The sequence below is a fragment of the Paramisgurnus dabryanus genome, chromosome 6 (genome assembly GCF_030506205.2).
Source record: "Paramisgurnus dabryanus chromosome 6, PD_genome_1.1, whole genome shotgun sequence".
NCBI classification, from domain to species: Eukaryota; Metazoa; Chordata; class Actinopteri; order Cypriniformes; family Cobitidae; genus Paramisgurnus; species Paramisgurnus dabryanus.
The window spans coordinates 29,841,877-29,861,123 of record NC_133342.1 but is presented as its reverse complement, the minus strand read 5'-3'; the positions used below and the strand labels follow the sequence as shown (position 1 = coordinate 29,861,123).

The window sequence follows — 19,247 nt, the reverse complement described above, 5'->3', positions numbered from 1 at the left end:
GAGAAAATCAAAAATAGGAACAACTGTGTAGTACATATAATAAATGAAATTGCCTCAAAAGATTCATTTTATTCCAAAATGTAATAATAACTTATTACTTATAATTTAAAACTTTCTGCCATTACTAAAGATGCACCGAATGTTCGGCAACCGACATTATTCGACCGAAAATAGCAAAAAACTAATTTTCGGTGTTTGGCCGAACAAGTGAAAAGGCTGAATAAATTACAATGAGGTCTTTCATGACGTGATCAAATTAACCATCGCAGAGTGAGAGGCGCGCAAAAATGCATCAGACATGTTGGTAAAAGCATTTTAAAGTGTCAGAGAAAGACGGGAAAACATATAGCACCACAAGTTATCATTTACCATTTAAAATCAAGACATCCTGAAGACCATGCAGCATATGAGAAAGACACGGCGGCGGCCTAAGCAAACATTTTAGAAATTAAAAGACGTTTCATTCATAAAAAAGGGGGAGAGAAAAAGTGTAGTGCATGGTCGTGACTTTTGAAACAGAAGCCAGTTGTTAGTCAGTCGCTACAGAAACCGTAGGAGATCATGAGACTGGACATGCACTGTAGCGCGTTAGAGCTCACTGACTCTGATCATGGCCAAATGTTCTCCGATTGATTTGGGATTTACACAGAGGCTGCATCCGAAACCGCATACTGTACAGTAGGTACTGAATGAGATGAAGTACCTACTTACTTACCGTTAAAACAGTAGGTACTGTGTAGTATGAATCCTGGTAGTATGAATGAGATTCGGACATACTACATCCGCAATGTTGCTACATCACGTGACATACGTTGTCATCACGTCATGTCATTTCGGCGCGAATACAGCCGTGACGAGTTGGTTGGATATAATTCTTCTCCGGAGCATCATGGGATAGTGAAGTGTCCATCGTATGCACACTGCAAAATCCAACCGGAAGTAGCAGGTCATCCGGGTATTTTTCGCATACTGTTTTTTTTAATACTATTCGGACATACTACTCGCCTCACCTACTGCTTTTCGCGAAGTAGGCGGTTTAAGACGCAGCAAGAGTGTTTATCTTAACTGGGACCCAAAGTAATTAAACTAGGACTTGACCCGACTGACCATTTAAAACAGGTCCTGTACAGGTCCTAGGTCCTCAGTCACTCCTGAAGTTTAAAGATAAGTAGACTGCTATTTATTAGTCGAGATTTACACTGAAAATGAAACAACTGGAATGAATATTTAACAACAACAACAAAAAACACGATAATGTGTTTTTGGAAAACAACACAGTATCTGCAAACAAAATATCCCGATACACACGTGTATCGATATTTTCTTACACCCCCACCACATTTTAGGGGGTGTTTTCTTGCCACTATCGCCCATTTGGCTTGCTTACTGGGTGACTGCTGACATTGGACACCCCTGGATTAGGACATGCAGACTTACGCACCATTTAAAAATATATAGCAATACCAAAATACATACAATCTAGAATAGCTTGAATACAGCATGTATCTCCCTCAGATGCACGCCAAAATGAAGCTTGGACGCACCTAATAACACGACAGAAGCCCCATGATGATGATGTTTTTATTACCTTTCTGGACATGGACAGTAGTACATACATGTTCAGTGGAGGGTCAGAAAGCTCTCAGACTAGGGCTGGGCAAAAAAATCGATTCTTCGATTAATCGTTTTTTAAAACGTGGTCGATTCAGAATCGATTCTCAAATAGCAGAATTGATTTTTTCTTTCATATTTATTTCTTCAAACATTGAACGAAATATTAACATTAATCAAATTACTAGTCTTCTTCACTAGATGTCACCCTCTTTTTTGCCTAGCGCATGTTACCAAGGAGCAAGAGGCAAGCCTGTCATTCATTCATTCAGTGCTTAAAATGGTGGTTTCAGGTGCTTCGTCGATTTTATTAATTACTCACTTGTAACCTGCTGTTCATTGTTCTTTTTATTAATATAGTATTTGTATTAAATCTATATTCATTGAGTTGAATAGAATATAAAAACCGGTCCGAGAACCAGAATCGAAAATATAATCGAGAATCGAAATCGATTTGGTAGCTTGTGAATCGAAATCGAATCGATCTGGAAAATCTGAATCGATACCCAGCCCTATCTCAGACTATATCTAAAACATCTTAAACTGTGTGCCGAAGATGAACAGAGATCTTACGGGTTAGGAAAGACATGAGGGCGAGTCATTAATGACAATTTTATTTTTGGATGAACTAACCCTTTAAGTCGTTTGCTATGATTTGAGCAATTAGCTGTGTCATGTCGTCCTCTCACCTGTTCTCAGTCAAGATGTAATGCTCGTATGGCTCTCTGGTATCTCTGGACATTTGGTGTTTAAATATGAGGGAACTTGTGACGGCCCTGTATATTTTGCACCTGACTGACTGTATTTTCGTCTTTTCGAGGTGAATCCGAAAATCACTCTATCCTTTTAAACCAGATATCCAAATGCAGCCATTAAATGCCACAAACATTCACAATATTATTCAACTCTGCTGGAACACTTAACTGCCTCTATATTTTATGATCAGATGAAATTTGTAATGCCCTCTAAACCACACAGTAAACACTAAACTTGTGTCCCATAAGGGAGCAGAACCTGCCAGCACTGTTTCTGGATCATTAACTTCCACAAAGTGTAATCCAACATATTCAGTTCAACATTCGTGCTCATCAAATCAAAACTAATCCAACCATGTTGCTGCAGCAATCACTTCTGTCTGCTCCAACAGCTGCTACATCTCCCAAGGTGCATCTGAGTCCATGCTTCATGATCAATAAATAATGAAGTCAGCAGTAGCTGCATATGAAAGACAAATGATATGTCAACAATGCTGTACTACTTAGCCATCTCTGAATAAAATGGTCATCCCCCAGACCCTGGGTCAACACAGATGACCTCCTTTACCACAGGATATCCTGTAGGCATCAAATCCAAACTGAAATGGGCTCAGGGTAAACGGCCGGCCCACAATACATCATAGTGACAGATCTACAACAACGTAACAGACTGAAATTGAGTCAGGTCTGCTCTCGTGGGACATGTTAGGAACAGCTTTGCACAAGAGAGAATAGTTAAGTGACGCTAAAGGGTCAACTTTAGGGCTTTAAATTTATGGATTAGTACAATGTTTCTTTATAATATAAAATGAGATGTATGTGAACATGTCCACTAAATGGACTTTGTTACTTGATATACCACCATTGATATCATCACACTGTTGAAGTGACCTCCTCTTGGCGACTCACCATGGATCGTAAATCTTTTACAGGATAGGCCTAAATCCAATGATAGACAGAGTGTCTTGGAAACTTATTTGCAAACTCCGTAAACACATTGTACAAACGAAAACATTGTAATGGGAAGACAGCCATTGCTTACAAATTTAACCACAGTTAACTTTACTTCATGACATTGTTTAATAGTTTGTTGTATCATAAAATTGTTAATAAATCTGTTTGCCTGACTTGTGTAAAGTAAATATTGTACGTTTTCAATGGACTGAAAGAAAAGCTTTTATTCTGGAAAGATGAAAGCAACTGTGACGTTTTTGCAAAGCACATAAACTATGTTGAGTGACAGCCAGATTTTTTTCCCTACAGAAGACTGTATTAGCTTTCATATCCATTGGACCCAAGACCAAACAACTCTAAATTTAATGTATTTCGGTATATAACATAAAAAAAAACTTATATGAGCCAATAATACCATGTGATTAAGCATAACCACAGCAAATAGCAGTATACAGAAAGAGGAAAAGACGTGAAGTACTTGCCACAGATAAATCAAAACAAATAAATCACTGCTCAGGTTCGCTGCGCAATATAAGGTCGTATTATTAATAAAAATTAGTGGAGAATAACGTTTCGAGTTTCCCATCCAGACTGATATTGATTTGTGCATCTGAAGCGAAATGAAATCCCTGCACCTGTGGCATAAGTCTGAGCACATTGCTAAAGCTAAGGTTTTGTTTCACAACTCCTTGATACATCTTAAATGCAGCAGAAACTTACCGTGTTAGACGCCTCAAACAAATCAGTCCATATGAATGTCACATATAAACGTTCCTCATCTCTGAATATTTTTGCGACTCAGGCTACATTAGCAATGCTGCTAAGTGCTCGTGCTCTCTCCTCCATGTGCTCTCTCTCAGCAGCAGCAACAGCACGCGCGCTCCGCTCTGCATAGTCAGATCAAGGCTTGACGTCACCGCGCACCAGCTTCATCCATTATCACGGATTACCTTGTAAATTTTAATCGAGGTCATATATCATATATATTGAGTTTAATGTTCATAGTGATTGATTGTAAACGCCGAAGTGTTTGGCACATTAAAACTATTAACAGCTTTAGATAGAAGACACTATGATAAATTTCACATATTGTGAGCTCTTAATCATTTTCTGCTTAGCCACTTTAATCCATGGCTGTTTATGACAATGCTTATCTCCCACACTTATTGTGTATTTGCAACACATGATAAGAAAGCATTTATGGGCGTGTGTATGTGTGAAGACAAAACTTGTGTGCATTTAATTACTAGATCTTTCAAGGCTGACATGACATCTTTTGCCTTTGTACATTAATGCACCAAGGGGCAAGAGGTTCATTTGTAGTTGTTTGATTGAGTCATCATCAGGTTATTTTAGTAAGAGCAAACATATACGGCACGGAGGTTGTCTTTGCAATTTCTTTCTTACTGATGCTGATATCTTCCCAAGTGTACAAGTGCATTAAGGTCTCAGCATTGTATGCGGATTAATCCATTCTGCCTAGCGATTTAATTTACACCAACCCACAAGACCAAGCTGGCTTTCCTAGACACTCCTATGGAGCTTCAAAATCAAAGTGACTGCTCTACTGCACAGACTACATATACACCTCAACAATTGAAGTGAATCCAAAACATTAATCAAAATTGTGTTAAGACGACAAGTATTAGGAATTGGTTAAGACTAAAACTTTTAGGAAAGGTTTTGATCCACTTTAAATGTTGGCTAGTGTTGTATGAAGTTTCACAATAAACAAACATAGGTTTTAACCCATAGATATTGTGCTTCATATTGAAAGGAAACCTACACTGGAAAAAGTATTACAAAATGGCTAGTCAATTAAAGATAATCTTGTTTTGTGGTAAGATAATGTGTGATTGACTAAAGCTCACCCTACTTTCAAAATACATTTGGATTTGATTCAATATTGCCAAGAGCCCTAAAAGATTGCTGACAGAGTAGATGTGTGATTCAGTCTAAGTGTCTTATGTAATACACTGGCTTTTATGCCTGTAAATAGTAGACAGAATCCTGAAGAGCATTAGTCATCCTAAAAACAAGTGACAAATGCCAATGTCAATGTTAAGTGCAACACTGGATCTTGATGCATTGAAAGAGTGCCAAATCCAATAGAGATCAAAATGCACGTGGATGCATGTCCTTAAATTACCTAATTGACAGTATGAGGGTCATCATGTAAGACCAAAAAGACAAAATTAGCAAAAACACACAATTTTATAGAGAAATGCATTTTATAATTGAGAAATCAACAGCATCTTGAATACATATGTGCAATATGTACAAACATACAAAAAACAAAAATGTTTAAGTTAAGGCCAACAGCGAAGTGAAACCGCAGACCATTTCATACTTAAAAATAAAATTAAATACAAATAGTCAAACCTCCATTACATATTCAATTGAGGCAGTGTAATCGTATAAATCAACGTCAGAGTGCTGCAACGTTCAGGTGCTGTCATTACTTGCCACACCCTTGAGACCTTCGTATGAACGCCACAAGCATACAAAGACCTCTCAAATGCTTAAAACAAGTTAAGTCCATAAATAAAAGTCCAAGCAACTTAAGAATTGCTCAATTGCTCGAGTCTCTGTTTTAAACGTTCACATTTCCTCCTTAAATGATCCTTTAGCGAGATGAGCTTGTGTTCATCCTCTTGCATGCTTATGATGCATTCCGTTGCTTTTTTTAGTATCACTACTTTGGCTGCCTTATCGTTGTTGGCCACGTCGGGAATTTCGTCTCTCAACGCGAAGAAACTCAGCTTGAGCTCGTTCCGCCGCTGCCGCTCGAGCACGTTATGAGTCCTGCGCTTATCGTTATCCTCCGAGTCCGACGTCCTCGGACTCGTGCATTTTCGGTTATGGCTGATTTGTTTGAGCACCCGGCTGCTACTCTCGAATCTAATCCTTTTGACTGCGGGCTGCTCGTGCCGCGTGGATGGGTGGGCAGCGTAGTTGTGTTGGTGAATGTTAACGTGACACCGTTTGAGGACGACGGGGCTCTGATGCGTCGCGTTTGAATCGGACTTCTTCACAGACTTTCTCTTTTCCACCGTGACGACGTCGATTTCTTCTTCTTCTTCCTCTTCCTCGTCATCTGTTTGGGGGGAGAGAGTTAAACAGTTAGTTTAACATTCAGAGCAGCGCTCAGATAAATGATACATAGCATTGCACTTATTCACTGTCGTAGTGGGAGGGGAGGGAGTTCCTACACTCGCTTTAACCACAAAACATCCAAATAAGCCATTTTAAAAGCCAATAGTTTAAAAGTCCAAACGGTAAATGGTACTTACCAGAATCACTGTCACTACTGCTGCTGCTACCGCTGTTTGGCGGGGTATCCAGTGGCAGTGGCGTGGGAACCGGCGTGGACTGATTGCAGGTTTTTGAGCTGTCAGTCAACGGAAAGGGAAATACTACCGACGGGTCAATGCACTGCGAGGCAGGACTGCTCACATCCTGAATGTAACCAACGTTTGGACTGGACTGACAGCTGTCTGTCGAGTCACTCCTGGATGACTCTTTTCTCGCTGCCTGGAGCGACGCTAATCTCTCCGACACCACCTTCTCCAGTTTGGCTGCGGCTGAAAATCCGCTCCACATGCAGTCCTGAATGATAATAGACTTTAAGAAAGATTGGGAGTAGTCCGCATCGCAAATGAAACTGTGGTTCACTACGTCGTCCCCCAAAAATTCCGACACCATCTCCAGCTGATCGGCAGTAGAGGGAAACGGGTCCGTCAGAGAGGGTCGCCGGCTAGGGGAAAGTGGGGGTGTGGGAAGCAATTCAAATTTCTTCCATATATCCTCACTGGGCGCCGGAGGTTGACCGTGCTGTTGGTTATAAAAATCCTCGTCCTCGTTGTCGCAATAAAAATAAGGCTGATAGGAGTCGTAGTCGTAATCGTAATTTTTACTCGCCATACTTGAACTCAGCGGCATGGTGAGCGCCTGTAAAAAAAAAGCAAGCATGGTTACTATCTCGCCCTTTAAACGATGACACCGCACATCCATTTTAAGCTAAAGTTTTCAGACCCAGTACTGTAACTTATGTTTACTGACCCAATACTGACTTAATTCACAGTTATAAAACCACAGGTTATAAAGACAATGAGCCAGCAAGTAAACTTAGTGCACAAAACGTATTAAATTTATCAAGATCAGTAATTATTATAAAACTACATATATGTACACCACGACTTTACCATTCACATTTTTAACAAATTCATTTAAAAGCATAGCTGCTAACAGTGAATTATTATGTATTTAATAACGAATACATATTTAATGACCAACAATTCACCAAATAAAAATACTCAAACCCCACAAAAAGGGAAATGAAGCGCAATTCAAATAAACTTACCGTAGCCGTGGTTAAACTGAATGAAAACTGACAACAGTCAAATGTCAGTATGTGAACTATCAAGTGAAAGTAAGTCCAAAGTGGGAGTGGGTAGTACCGGCGTCTGCTCTCTTCTGTGATCAAACCCTGCGCCTGCTTGTCATTTACTGCAGGATTTCCAACAGCTGCTCCCGCGGGCTTTAATACTAGCGATTGTTTTTTTCTTTCCTTACTCTAGATATTCTTGCGCCTTCCCGCCAAATGCACGTGACGTAGTACAATGTACAAAAGACAAATGTCGCCTTTTGGCAGTTTGACTAACACATAACGCAATCGCAATATATGCGGGAATGAATAAAGGCATTGAAAAGTCGTCTTTGCTTAATTTAAACGAGTCATATGTGGAGCTATATTATATGGCGGAGTGATTATGATGGTGCGTTTCCCGGGGGCGGAGTTATTATGAAAACACCGCTCAGAATCTGTGAAGAGTAGAAAGTAGTAGGGCAACACCTTTTATTTACACAGTTTACAAGGTCCCATCACAGCTGTCTGTAGCTCTAAATGTTTTGTGTCAAAATGTAAAATTGTACACTTAACACAGACAACTGAAATGTAACCACTGAAACGGTACACTTTTTAATCATACTGATTAATAATTGATTAATCTGACCATAATAACTGACCCAGATCTTTGCTAAAGTATTGAACATTATGTAATTATTTAAGCATCATATTCAGGTGTCATATTTAGAATTATTTTAATTATATATATTTTTTGCAATACAGTAATAGTGTCATCAGCATTCATTTAGATTATCGTCATCGTAAGGATAACCACAAATATTTAAAATCCAGAATAGAGGAAGTGCAATACTAAATAAAAAAATACCAAATATAGTTTGTCATCTTGTTCTAATAGGGAAATATTTTGTCAAGAAGTGGATAGTACTGCACTCTAGTGGCCATATGTCTTAAAATGCTTAGGGCTTTAGTAAAATCATTGAGCAAGCCTATTGCCTCTCAAAAAGACAATGAGAAAAACTTTGATTTTATCGTAGCTGCATCTAAATGTATTTTTTATTTATGTTATGTAATAAAAATACAAAATAATTTGAATAATAAAATAATAAATAATTTCCTTACAGGTCACGTGTGGATTTTTAATTACACAAAGGGCTGTCAAATGTTTGTGAAGACTTATTGAGAGCAAGGGGACAGGGGAGATTTGTCCTGGGACCTATGTTTTTAGGTTACTAGGTTTTTGTCTCAGTGCCAGGTTGTGCAGGGAAAGCCTGCAGCTTGGACCCTATTTGAAGCCTGACCCCATAGGAATGCATAGCACTGTACATAGTGTTGGACCTTCGGTGTCTTATTATCATGAATCGAGGAGAAGCATTTTTTTAACAGCTCATCAGATTCCCACAGCAGATTTAGCAAAGTAAATGTATGAGATTTTTGTTTAATTAAAGCGTTGTTGTTTACTTTGATTGGAATTTTTCGTTATTTTGAGTTTTTGGTTCAAATTTCAAGTTCAACTTTTATTGGCATTTGCACAGGTACATTTCATTACATGTACATTGGAATTCTTGTGCGTTTCTCAAATCAGCTTTAGTCACAGTAAGAAAGTTTACACATCAGACTTTCTACATACTGTGCAAAAGTCTTAGGCCACCACCCATGCATCATTAAATTAGTTGTTTTTGCAATGTTATAGTGATCATATATAATTATTTCTTAGTCTCTTTATTAGAATACAACACGAAAATACGGGAAATTTGTATGTAGTATTAAAACAGTATTGAAGTAAATGCTGAAGTGTCAAGTATTTAGGGTAAACTCCCATTCCACTTGAGCACTAGCCGGCACCGGCAGGATCTCTTAAAGGGGAAATATCATGAAAATCTGACTTTCCATGTTTATGATGTTTATGATCTTTTTAAATGTGAAAAGATCAACCCAGTAACTTAGTTTTGGTAAACAATTCTCTGCAAGCATGTGAAAAAACAGGTAATTGAAATTTTGCTCCCCTTGTGATGTCAGAAGGGGATAATACAGCCCCATAATCTGCCACTGCCATTTAGTGCAGAGATCAGCTCATTTGCATTTAACAGGACACACCCCAAAACGTCAAATTTTTGCTCACACCTAAAGTGTTAATTTTAACATGCTAATAAATTATCTACATGGTATTTTGAGCTAGAACTTCACATTATGTGCTCTGGGGACACGAAAGATTTATTTTACATCATAAAAAAGTCTTGTAAAATGTCCACTTTAAGTGAAATTAAATCCTAATTTCTAATTCTAATTGAATTACTTTAGGACTCCAGTCTCCCTAAAAAAGCTCAAGATGTGTTTAGTGCCAGGAGAGGTCACACTAAATACCAACTGATGCCTGCCCTGAAGACGTTTAGTTCTGAAAATTGTTTTGTTTTTAATATTATGCACATATTTTCTTGTACTTTCTGTTTGTGTCTTGAAAAATAAATATGGATGGACATAAAAATTTTGCTTAATCAACAAAGCTGGTGGTTGTGGCCTTTTGTAGAGTATATACATTATCAATGGCAGTGAAAGTAAATAATATTGGACATTCTGTAAATAAGTAACATTGCACATTGTTGACTATACTTAAGTAGAGGTTTTTATATATAAAAAACATTAAATCAATAATGAAAACTTTCTATTCAATGTAAAATACTGCTGAGCTTTATTACAAAATTAACAAATGACTTAATCATAGAAATTTTTAGTAATTGTTTATTTAGCACATTTACAACAAACAATTTAATTAACCTCCTTTGGTTTGGTTTGTCTTTTTTCAGATTTCTTCCAGCTATTTTAGGAAGAACCAATAAATATAATAACCAAATATTTTTCTGACTTAGAACAAGAAGCAGTGTAATTGTACATGTTTGTGTACAACAGGTTCCAGTTACACAGAATTAAGTATTATGGTGCAAACAACAACAACAATAAAAAATGTAATGTCCACGTATGTCTTAAGAGGTTAAAGAAACATTACAACATCCAAACTAAACCACTACCATCTTAATTCTATCGACCAACATGTGCAACATTACTTATGTTTGCCTTGATCCTTTAAAAAATGTTTAAGCAAAAATAAATGTGATCCTCTAAACATGTGAGTGAATGTGTAACTACACTGCGGCTCTTTGATCTTATGATCAGTGTTCAGACACCACTGCAGTGCCAGCTCTCCCCGCTAGGGTGAGTCCTTGCACCATTTTAAAATGAATGTGCGCTCATTTAACACCCATTAAAACGTTTGGATTTGATGTCATTGTCAGTATGTGAATGTGTCAGTATAATTTATTGTTACAGTACATTTCCCTTCATTTATCCATCAAGTCACTTCAAGATTGTTCAGCTGCAAAACAATTTTTTTACAGAACACAGCATAAGAACCTCACCAAAGACCACTTTATACCACATTTTTACTGTTTAATGACAGAGGATTGCACACTTTCTTTTCCAAGCTGTAATGCTTTGCTCTATCATGTCATTTTTTCTGCTTTGCGTTGTCCAAAAAGTTGTAAATACAGAACAAGCTTAAGCAGACTTCACTACAACAATCTAAATTAAACAAACACAAACTTATGACATCCTTACTAGTTGTGCATTGTTGTTCATAGAGAGAGAAAAAAAACACAGCTCATTGGGGAGGGATCAATACCAGGACTTTGTACTTATCAAGTGTATTTCCCATCACAAACATCCTGAGATACAAAAGTGTCCAAATTAAATTAAAATTAAATATAAATAATAAAAAATACTGCAATAGACACTTATGAAAACACACAGTCCAATTCTTTCTTTTCCTACAATATACACATTTCACAACATCACCCATACAAAATGTATCATACTTTAAACAACTACAACATCTGTGTATTTAAAAAATAGTCCCTCATGACCCATAAACTCCAAACATTAGTCACTCTGAAACTGTTGTTTACTATGACATCCATTAAAATCATTCTTAATTTCAATAAAAATCTGTATATATATATATATATTTATATGTATATCCTCTGTTGATATTAATTTCCTGTCAAAAAATGTCAGTTGGCCCAAAACTGCAGCAACAAGTTCTGCCACTGGACCTCTAAAGTCTTTCAAGTCAGTTATTTCTGTTAAATATCAGAAGTAAAAAAGAAAAAATACATTCCAAGCGGATACATGTTGTTCGTCCTTCCTTTAAAATTCAAAACAAGTGGGACGGCAGCAAAATAAAGATCAGCATTCAGGAAAATAAGAGTTTGATCACAACATTGCTTTGGTACAAATAGATATCTTCACTGTCCCGCATCGGGATTCTCCGGATGGGATCTGGAAGACATGAACACGTTTGTATGTCTGCGGATTTACTGTAACGGCTTTTCAACAAGGATATGCTGCTCTCAGATCATTATAATATGAGAGCAAAATCTCTCTCTCTTTCTGTGTTTTTTTAAACTGTGCGCACACTGAAAAGGTAAACTGGACATTATCCCACTGTGGCAGAAGGGAAAGAGCAGCGGGGTACAGTAAGCATTACAACACTGCCCAGAAATGCAGAGGCTTCCAGATTACCACAATGCATCCTGCTCAGCCCAGAATCCACTGCTCAGTATTCCTCTAACTCTTCTTCATCCTCATTTAACTCCACAATGTCATCCATGTGGTCCCCGGTTCTGACCTCATTCATGGGGGCTAAGTCTTCCTCGTCCAAGGTCAGTTCCTCATCAGAGTCTTTATTTTTCTTTAATGTGAACAAAAAGAATACACATTAATATAAATGACTTTGGGACAAATTTTGTAAAGGTCATGTCAAATCAATGATTTAAAATCAAGCTTATTAGATTATGAGACTTTAGCCCCAGATTTACATTTATTGAAATTTATCCGATGTATAAATCGTATTTATATGATAACTTGTCCTGGTCTTCTCTAAATGTACATTTTATATATGCACTACTACAGTATAAATAAAATACCTAACCACCACTTATCACTTTCATGTTTGTAAATGTATAGGCTATAAGTACAATATATCACAATGTAATAGTCACAGTACAGAAGGGCAAGTTTATGCATTCACAGCAGACGGAGTGCTTGTTAAAGTATTCATTAACAAAGCAGGCAAGCTGTTTAGTAATTATAGTCACATAGGAGTAAACCTATAGGCCTCTCTGTTATTTTACCTGTTTTCGGTACACATAGCAAGATGCAATGGCAACCATAGCGGATTCCCCGACGAAACCGGCCAGCAGGGATCCTACTCCAAGTGTGGCCCCGTGTACCCTGTAAAATGTAAGTGGTGAAAAAACTTTTCAATTTAAAGTCTGTAGCCCACACTGTTACACAATAACAGTAGAGAGAGAGATATATTTCACTTTGCTCACTCACATACTTATGGGAGTTATACATTAAATGCACTGTGAGTGAAGTTAAAATGTCTGCAAAATGGATTAACGTCTATGTAATACACTTACCCCATGTAAGGCAGTACTATCAGACTGGTGATCAGAACAATAATGCGGAGAACAGAGCTGGGTGCCAGGACAAAAGTCTTTTTTAGGGTCATGAGCCAACCAGTCAGGTGAGCACGGATTGTTACTGTTGGGATTACAACAAAGTCATAAGCTTATGTAAATTCAGTCTCATGGGAAAATCATGTGATAACATATAGCGGTGGGCTTAAAGGAATATTCAATTTTCTTAAAAGAAAAATCCAGATAATTTACTCACCACCATGTCATCCAAAATCTTGATGTCTTTCTTTGTTCAGTTGAGAAGAAATTATGTTTTTCGAGGAAAACATTGCAGGATTTTTCTCATTTTAATGAACTTTAATAGAGCCCAACAATTAACACTTAACTCAACACTTAACAGTTTTTTTCAATGGAGTTTTTAAAGGACTCTAAACGATCCCAAACGAGACATAAGGGTCTTATCTAGCAAAACGATTGTCATTTTTGACAATAAAAATAACAAATACACACTTTTAAAGCACATCTTCTTGTCTAGATACGGTCCAGCGCGACCTAACGTAAATGCGTAGTGACGTAGAGAGGTCACGTGTTACATATATAAAACGCACATTTGCGGACCATTTTAAACAATAAACTGACACAAAGACATTAATTAGTATCAGTTGACATACGACAACGTAGGAACGGTTCTCTTTCTCAACACTTGTAAACACTGGGGCGTAGTTTCGCGTTCGTCCTCTGTGACCTCCTGACGTCATGACGTATTGCGTGGGGTCACGCTGAAGCATCACGACCGGATCTGGACGAGAAGTTGTGATCTAAAAGTGTATATTTGTTATTTTTCTTGTCAAAAATGACAATCGTTTTGCTAGATAAGACCCTTATGCCTCGTTTGGGATCGTTTAGAGTCCTTTGAAACTCCGTTGAAAAAAACTGTTACGTGTTGAGTTAAGTGTTAATTGTTGGTGTCTATTAAAGTCCATTAAAATTAGAAAAATCCTGCAATGTTTTCCTCAAAAAACATAATTTCTTCTCGACTGAACAAAGAAAGACATCAACATTTTGGATGACATGGTGGTGAGTAAATTATCTGGATTTTTTCTTTTAAGAAAATTGAATATTCCTTTAAGACGACACTTAAAAAAAAACTTGAAAATGTCTGACTTGACTAAGTATTTTTTTTTACAATGATTGGCAAGAATATTACCCAACTGCTTAGAAATTGTATTATGTGCATGGATTGAAAATGGAAATCACCATCATTTAGATTCTAAACAATTTGGTCTATATTATAAAGTAAATCTTATTTTAATCCTTTTTATTTTTCAATATTGTATTTTTATTGTATTTTTTTTTACACATATTTCTTTAAAATAAACAAAGAGTTTCATATTTGTTATATCATCCATGTTAAATAGGACTTATATCAAGTATCCAAATCTTTTAAGGGCCACAGTATATTTTAGATTTAACTGCCAATAGTACTGCACAATGCAAAAATGAAAGTATTATAACATTTGTACATTCATTTATTGGCTTTTATTTATTTTTCTAGCTCATTTGCTCTTTCATTTCCTTTAAGACCATTTAAACCACTTTTTAAAAAGCAGATAATCCCTATTTGATCATCTGTTCGATGATGAACCTCCGACCCTTTTTGTAAAGCAAGGGCTACCACAAGGGATAAAACAATCTGGAGGGAGGGCTACTTTTTTACTTTATTTTATTTTATTGGACTTGTTGATATGTTTTATCATTGTTTAAAATGTTAACATGCATAAAAGATGACAAGCTTATATAAATAATATGCAATAATAATATGAATATTATTAAAATTATTAATATTAAAATTGAGGCTATTAATAGAATGTGCTTTGGCAGGCAAACCACAGACTCTGTGCGGGCAACCCTTAAAGAGATTCTGGTAATACTTTAACAATAAGATTGTATTTGCTAACATTAGTTAATGAATTAGCTAACATGAACTAACAATGAACAATGCTTCTACAGCATTTATTAATCTTAGTTCATCTTAATTTCAGCATGTGCTAATAAGTGATTAAAAACTATATTGCTTATTGTTACTTAATGTTAGCTAATGCATTTATTAATGTTAACAACTACAACCTTATTTTAAAGCATTACCAAAGATTTAGATGCAAAGCTAGCTTCATTTGAAAATGGAGGACAATGTTTTCCCCAGTACAGGGTCATTTTTGTTTTACAAATCGTGTAATAATTGTGCTTCTCTGGAAATTGTTGTAAATGCTATACCTGGAATAGGAAAGAATGAGAAAATCCTTAATGGGACGATGCACATCGCAGCAAAGGCTTGATCCACTCCTATGATGTCCACCAGAATCTTCTCAGAAATGTGTGGTGCCCAGAACACTATAAAGCAGAGCTGAAGAAGAGAGGTAAATCTGATTATCAGGGCATTCACATTGTCTAATGTCATTGAAATTTTTTTTTTATAAATATTATAATGGGATTAATTAAAGGTTTCTCAAGAGCCAGGAAAATATAAACAAATATATAAAAATATTTATTTAATTATTTTCTAGTAAGAAATCCTAGAATATATATAAATCTTATCCATTTGGCAGATTGTTATTCCCTTTTGCAAGCATGAACCACACCAAATTTTGCTAGTATATTTATATAATATTTGCTAACAATATTTGCTATTGTTAAAACAAATCTCAAAATCTTTTGCAAAGTGGACTCTCAAGTAAATGTCCATGAGGGAACTGATTAAGTTTGAAAGGTTGTCTTTAATTAGGTAAAGCTAGCATGCATCTGGAAGCAAGTATTCTTCACTTAATATCAGTCTGCTAAAACCTTTTACCTATTTGGCTGAAAGCTCATGTTTAAAGAACACATTTATTTTGCACTGTTTACATCCATTTGAGCACACTGCATTTTCAGCAGAGCTTTAAATAAAACAGTACTGGGATGGAAAATGTCTGCACAAACACGCATATGCAGACATGTTGACATGAGAGCAAAACTCATGGGCAGTTCAATCAACAACACAAACCAACCATCAGTCAAGTCCTAAGAGAAAATGCATCCATTACTAAGAAAAAAATGTCTAAACAGAAACTACATGAAATCTAAAAAAAATTACAGTACCCCTCCATAACAGAGAATTTGTGGAGCATTTAATCTAGACAGAACCGTACTTATTTTAAGGATTAAAGGGAACAGCTACTTTATAAGTAACACACACTCATATGGTCAACATTCTCGCTTCAGATCACTGAGAAACAAGTGAAAATAAAGCATGATAACATGATGACTGCCGTGTAATACTACACATGTTTTTATCTAGGTCAGAAGAGAAGATCTGACCCTGTTGGTGCAAAGACAGAGCATTAATAAAACATTTAGCCTGACTTACAACAGGATCACACTCCTTAGGTTTGGCTTGGTTTGAGCTTACAGCTATGAGTATATTGGTAGTTAGACAATAGCCCTGTGGATTTTTTGTCTATGTATTTTGAAATGAGGGGATGAAGAAAATATTAAAATTGAAATATCTTAAAAAAGGACAGATAATGTTTACAGTGTTTCCCAGAGAAACATTGTATTGCTCACATGTGTAGGCTACTCTTTCATAGCTCAGAGGATTTAAAGGGACACAAGGCAGCATTTTTATGTTAATAAATCATCTTCGTAAGTCGGTATATGGTTAAAGGAACAGTATGTAGGATTGTGGCCAAAACTGGTATTGCAATCACAAAACGTGTGGCTAAAACTGGTACTGCAATCACACAGCTGGTGGCCAATATACCAAACGACAACATAAACATCAGTTGAGGGCTGCAACTCCACTTTTTAAATGACAATATCCTGGCCGGACCACTGTTGTCAGTGATATAAGTATTTCAAATGAAAATGATTTCTTAATGTCTAGTGACATTTCAGGGCCATTTAATGATTAATTGATATAAATTTCTTACATACTGTTCCTTTAAATGACTCATTACATGACGAATGAAGACTCTCTCGCCCGCCCCAACCGTCTGTAGGAAGAATACCCCACTTGCAAGTTCGCTGTATCCGACCCGGTATCCTTCAGTCTCGTATAGTCTTTAGATATAGAACGCATTTACTCCCAGACACTAGGGGGAGCTAGTAGAGAAATAATACTCAGACTTGCCTTGTGTGCCTTTAATGGTGTTCGGTCAGTTAAGAAATAAAGTAATGGAAAAACTGAAAAAAAAAAGTAGTAAAATACATTAAGAGCTATACAATTAATGCAGGTTGAATGTAAAATACTCTGGATTTGGGTAAATTGAGAAATGTCAAAATTATGACTTTGGAATATTGACTTTTGATTGTAGATTTGGGATATCTAAGCTCAGTTTGTGAAATTGAGATTTCTTCTGAAACTCTAATGAAGACATATTTTTGTTTTTTGAGTCTTTTCCCTGGGTGACCCCACTTGTAAAACCTCGGCTTAAGTCATTTTCACAAAAATCATCCTATAGAAAGTAAAGAACAATTGGTGAAAATATCACCTTAATACGTCTGACTGAGTATAAGGCCATGTCAAAGATTTGATTAATTTTGCTCTCGGAAAATGATGTTTTGGAGAATTTCCGATTTGAAAACAAGCATTAACCCTGCATTACAACTGAACCATACTTTGCCTGTCTATGTGTCATATACCACGTGAAAGCTGAAATTGTCTCGTTTTCAATTATATCTGACATGTGATCATTGATGTCCAGGAGAAATAATTGAGATTATTCATTTTAAGGTATCTATTTTAAGGAATATATTATTAAAGGTATCTCATCTGTGACTTCTTTTATATAGGAAGACAAACACACACACTGAAGCACCATGCTGATTATTTTTAAAGGGGTCATAGCGTGAGTTTTTCCATGTTTCAGTACTATAATTGGGTCCCGCTAGAGATCAACCTAGAAAACGTGAAAAGAACAACCCAGTAACTTTGTTTTGGTAAACCATTTTATGCAAGCATGTGAAAAATTAGGTTGTTCAGATATCACCTGTTTTGTAAGATAGGTAGCAAAGCCAATTACAATAATACCACCCCTTAATCTGTACTATCCAACCACAGCACTGCCATTTAGCGCAGAGAGAAAAAGGTAGAAAAAAGGATTGAAAGCACAATTGAGTTTCAAATGCAACAAACCACCATCATCGTGATCAGTGTTTGCATTTCATCAGCTCATCTGCATTTTAAAGGACACATCCAAAAATGGCACATTTTTTTATCGCACCTAAATGGGAATTTTAACATGCTATAATACATTATCTGTGAGGTATTTTAAGCTAAAACTTCACATACGCACTCTGGGGACACCAAAGACTTATTTTACATCTTTAAAAAAATCTCATAATATGACCCCTTTAAAAGATTTTGAAGGAAGTTTGTCCTTTTAATTCATTTAATTCATCTAAATGATTATTGCAGATAAAACAGTATTGGTCTAAAACAATTTGTCAACCAAATTTACCAAAATCTAAAAATAAAGCAGACAGAAGAACTGAAATTGAGTATGTACTATGTAGATAAACTTACTGTTATAGAAAGAGCCAAACAAACAAAAGTGAAGCGCTTGATGTGGGACTTTGTCACAATTGTACCACTGTTGGTCAACTTGTTGCTTGGGTTCTGAAACATGAAACAAAGAAAAAGGGGAAGATAAGAAGAAAACAGTGTACACGTTATAATAATAAAAATGAAAAAAAAAAGTTCTCAATGTTTTCTACAAAGCGTAAACAATTTTTACATGCAAGTTAAAGCCTCGGGTGAGATGTCACAGTCACTTTTATTAAAACAGCTTCTTCCCTGTTCAAAAATATACAGCTGCAAAACATGTGAGCTGGTTGGAAAGCTTACGATATCAAAACCCAATATACCTCCCAGCCCCAGCTAGAGATCATTCCCACACATCCTGAAGATTCACTAAATATGGGTCCTGTAGTTAAGTAAATCCATAAATAACACTGCACCACAGTATCGGTTTTAATTACAGTCTTAGGGACTTTAGTTGAAGGTTTGTTTCCATGAGCCCACTCGGTTTACCCCCAAATAAATTTTCT

General features: G+C 36.4%; 2 protein-coding genes and 1 long non-coding RNA gene across 4 annotated transcripts in view; all 3 read right to left on the bottom strand.

The window, feature by feature from the left end:
* The window catches only part of LOC135766983 (uncharacterized), a 65,249-nt gene extending 61,054 nt beyond the window's left edge, over nt 1-4,195 (bottom strand). Inside the window, exon 1 of the long non-coding RNA XR_010541853.2 lies at nt 4,041-4,195. This is a non-coding gene — a long non-coding RNA (uncharacterized lncRNA). The remainder of the gene's footprint in view (nt 1-4,040) is intronic.
* Nucleotides 4,196-5,515: 1,320 nt separating this feature from the next.
* mycb (MYC proto-oncogene, bHLH transcription factor b) lies at nt 5,516-7,866 on the bottom strand. Its single transcript, XM_065276529.2, has 3 exons — nt 7,684-7,866; nt 6,614-7,271; nt 5,516-6,417 (listed from the first exon to the last, which is right to left on the bottom strand). The coding sequence occupies exons 2-3, from the start codon at nt 7,260-7,262 to the stop codon at nt 5,882-5,884; spliced, it is 1,185 nt and encodes a 394-aa protein (XP_065132601.1). The 5' UTR covers nt 7,263-7,271; nt 7,684-7,866; the 3' UTR covers nt 5,516-5,881.
* Nucleotides 7,867-10,413: 2,547 nt separating this feature from the next.
* ankhb (ANKH inorganic pyrophosphate transport regulator b) overlaps nt 10,414-19,247 on the bottom strand; it is a 33,300-nt gene continuing 24,466 nt past the window's right edge. Inside the window, exons 8-13 of one of the 2 annotated variants that reach the window (XM_065276528.2) lie at nt 18,724-18,816; nt 15,438-15,567; nt 13,164-13,287; nt 12,873-12,972; nt 12,262-12,430; nt 10,414-12,018 (exon numbers count right to left, since the gene is read on the bottom strand). In XM_065276528.2, the coding sequence (XP_065132600.1) occupies nt 12,296-12,430; nt 12,873-12,972; nt 13,164-13,287; nt 15,438-15,567; nt 18,724-18,816 (582 nt within the window). In that variant the 3' untranslated portion in view covers nt 10,414-12,018; nt 12,262-12,295. Of the gene's footprint in view, nt 12,431-12,872; nt 12,973-13,163; nt 13,288-15,437; nt 15,568-18,723; nt 18,817-19,247 lie in introns of both variants that reach the window. The other variant, XM_065276527.2, reaches the window with a different exon arrangement.

Bases quoted from the DNA above. Each gene is read 5' to 3' on its own strand.
- mycb (XM_065276529.2), bottom strand. From the start codon at position 7,262: ATGCCGCTGAGTTCAAGTATGGCGAGTAAAAATTACGATTACGACTAC. The intron at 6,418-6,613 runs GTAAGTACCATT...CCCCCCAAACAG, and splicing joins CAGTAGTGACAGTGATTCTG to ATGACGAGGAAGAGGAAGAA.